At 36.3% G+C, this 3259-nt stretch overlaps 1 protein-coding gene across 1 annotated transcript; it reads left to right on the plus strand.

The window, feature by feature from the left end:
- The first annotated feature begins 1219 nt into the window (after window positions 1–1219).
- LOC148801210 (uncharacterized) lies at window positions 1220–2700 on the plus strand. Its single transcript, XM_088899650.1, has 4 exons — window positions 1220–1460; window positions 1865–2009; window positions 2110–2224; window positions 2313–2700. Exons 1-4 carry the CDS (start codon window positions 1451–1453, stop codon window positions 2364–2366), a joined length of 324 nt encoding a protein of 107 aa, XP_088755776.1. The 5' UTR covers window positions 1220–1450; the 3' UTR covers window positions 2367–2700.
- Window positions 2701–3259: the final 559 nt, after the last annotated feature.

The following is a 3259-nucleotide window of genomic DNA, read 5'->3' on the forward strand; positions in this document are numbered from 1 at the left end:
AGGAGCACTATTCATCAATTCATGGGACAAGTCAGGTTAGGTTCTCTTTGGCATAGTTTTGAACCAAATCCATGCTGAACCCTACCCATTGACATGCATCTTCACTATATGGCGCCTTGTCCTATGGATTTTAACAAGTGATACTAGCAATCTTGAGTTTTTTTTTTTTTTTTTAACTCTAAGGTTGTCTTTAGTTTGAAAAATATATAAAAAATAAAAAATATAAAGTTGAGGATGACACCTTGTTTTATCAATTTTCGCAAATGATACTAGTAATTTAAATCCTTTTTTAACTGTAAGGCTGTGTTTGGTTTGAAAGAAAAATAAGAGAAAAACCAGAAAGTTGAGAGAAAGTTCTTAAGGTTAATTAATTTGTTTGCGGTGTGAATTTCATTTGCACTAGTATAAATGCATGATAGTGCAAATAGACTATGTATTGTAAACTTTGGTTTATTTTTGCTGCAAATTAGACTTTGTCTTGTGTGTCTGTGAGAAGTAAAATGAAGTAGTCTCCACTTTATATGAAAGAAAACGGAGGTATAAGAAGGGTATTTGTTTGGGAGTGAGGTAATAATAGCAAGATTATATCATCGTCCCCACTTTAAATGAAAGAGAATTGAGAGGAGAAAGGTGGAGCAAATTTTGCATCAGTTTTTAGGATGCAAAATTTGCATTTCTAATGAATGCAAATGATACAAAAATACAATTTTGTACCAGATAGGGTTTTGGAGTGCAAATCATGGTTATAAGCAAATGAATGCAAAACTTGACTGGATGCAAAATTTGTATTCAGTTCAGATTTGCACTCCAAACAAATTCAAAGACTCCATGGACAGTTTGGATCAACCCTATTTGTTCTTCCACCTAAGTGCAATTGTATGAGAGGGGAAATCATCTATCACGAACAAGACCTTGTTGAATTATCAAAAGCCCCAGGGTTTCAAAAGTTTACCCAATCAACAATAACTGCCGTTGTCTATCCACCACCAGTATATCCATAGAATGCCATGTGGCGACCGTTAAGAATTTAAAACGAGGGAACCGTTAAATTCGAAAGGATTATGGCCTTGTTGGTCTTCTTTCCTTTGCGTCGTCTGCCAAAGCTGTAAGAATTTCTCTTCCAATCCCGATCTTCTCAGTAAACTTGTTTTTTTTTTTTTTTTGTCTTTTAGACATTGCTATTTCTTTGTCGGTGTCTGTAATTCGTTACTTGTATCTATTTGCTCATTCATCCTTTTATTCACACTAGATCATCTAGTTGTTGCAAGGAATTTGAATCGAATATGCCCTTACTTTATTAAACAAAGTTCAGATATATTGCCATTTTGATCATGCGTAATGGTGAAGCAGGGATTATGAAAGCGGCCGCTGCCCATTAAACTGAACGAAACGACATCAACAAAAAAAAAAAAAGAGGAATAAAAGATTTTAAGACCTGAAAGTTTCACCAATGGAGGAAGGTAGTAATTAATAATGGTTGTTATATATATTAGTTCTTCAAGTTCTTGGCCCATCTGTGTCAATTGCTAAGGAGATGGTAGGTTAATTGCATATTTTCAGGGGGGGTTTAGTAATGCAAGAGAACCATCCATGCACTGATACCCACAAACGAAATTAAAACCAGTTTTGGTCGGGTGTTTTGATTTCGTCGTCAGTCTCAGTCGAGTTTCCTCCATGTCCATCTACTTCTTAGTCTTGATTTACAGATAATTCGTCCCTCTGTGATAGTCAGAGACTAAACAGATCTCAACATGGATGGACATCCTCTTAGTTCTTCCAATTTATACTTTTTGATATTAATTACAATACAGATCGATCGAGGGCATCAATTAATGTTTTAATTCTTTTCTGTCTGTGGTTGCAGGTGGGCATGAACACAGAATGGTGGTGGTGCAACACCAACCATTTGAAGGCAAGCGGTCGCTACTGGAACCCGGAAGAGGAGACCACCCTGGTGGACTCTACGACGAGCCTCTTTCATGTTTTGGCTGTGGATTTGGATGGTTCTTGTGAGTTGTGAATAACCCAGATCCCTTTTTCTTCCATAATCTTTGCAATGGTATTCAGGTCTATAGTTGTAATTAAGTTTTGATCAATCTTGTTTTCCAGCTTTCTGTTGGGGTTTGTCTTTCCGCTGCTTTGGTACTGTGCTACAGTTCTTTACTTTGGGAGTTGCCTCAAAGACCCAAGAGAGCGAGCTGGCCTTGCAGCATCTGCAATTGCTGTAAGAAGAGGAAATGAAATGAAACAGTTCTGCTCTAATGATATTGGGTTTGGTGATACAGTTTTCTTATTCAAATGTCTTTTTGCAGGCTTTGATATGTTCAGTCGTTCTCTTGATTTTGCTGCTTGCCATGCTCTGTTAGCTTCTTCCCCTGTTGGGCTTAATCAGCAATTGGTCAGACTGCATTGGCACTTGATTATTCCTATTGCATTTCCTTCAGAGTTCAGGACATGTAGTGATCAAACACTTCACCGTTGGGATTTGAATTTGAACTAATATCTATCAACCCTCTTTTGCTGATATCAAAATTCAGTTGAAGCTATCATGATTAATTTTAAAGAATCGTGTAATGGTCTTTGGGAATTGTGGAAAGTTGAAACGTTTCTCTTGGTTTTCTTATAGTACAGGATAAAATAAAGGACATGAATTTTATAACTGTGTAGACACATTAATTGTAATTTCACTAAATTTATCATCTTCATAGTCTAGGCTTGTCCCAAACCTTTCCTAACAGCCAACAGGTGCTGTAGATGGTCTTCTACGCACATGAACAAACCATTTCAACCTACTATGTCTCATTTTATCACTTATTGAGCAACTCCCAGTTCCAGGTTCTTTGTTCTTTCATATGAGTTCATTTCCATCAGTTTTACCACTTAACCAATAAAGCATTTGCATTTCTGCCACTCTCATTTTTTTGACATATCATTTCTTAACAGCCTAACACTTTGCTCCATACCAATGTACCGGGTGGCCTTACTACTGTCATGAGACAATTTTTAAGTCAAAGACATAACATGAAATAACTTCAATTAGTATATGGAGATTGATCAATCAAAATCCCAGCAAACAGAGTTGTATCTTAAAATCATACGAACAAATGTCATATGATATACAATCAAAGGTCTCAGCACACAAACACACAGAGTTGTATCTTAAAATCATACAAACAGATTTCTACAAACAAATTAATGTCATTATGACATACAATTCCTTCTGGATGATCTTCACAATCCATCCTTTGGGCTCTCTTTA

The sequence above is a fragment of the Nelumbo nucifera genome, chromosome 3, assembly GCF_055504915.1.
Source record: "Nelumbo nucifera cultivar China Antique chromosome 3, China Antique-T2T, whole genome shotgun sequence".
NCBI classification, from domain to species: domain Eukaryota; kingdom Viridiplantae; phylum Streptophyta; class Magnoliopsida; order Proteales; family Nelumbonaceae; genus Nelumbo; species Nelumbo nucifera.

Bases quoted from the DNA above. Each gene is read 5' to 3' on its own strand.
- LOC148801210 (XM_088899650.1), top strand. The intron at 2,010-2,109 runs GTGAGTTGTGAA...CTTGTTTTCCAG, and splicing joins TGTGGATTTGGATGGTTCTT to CTTTCTGTTGGGGTTTGTCT. The intron at 2,225-2,312 runs GTAAGAAGAGGA...GTCTTTTTGCAG, and splicing joins TTGCAGCATCTGCAATTGCT to GCTTTGATATGTTCAGTCGT.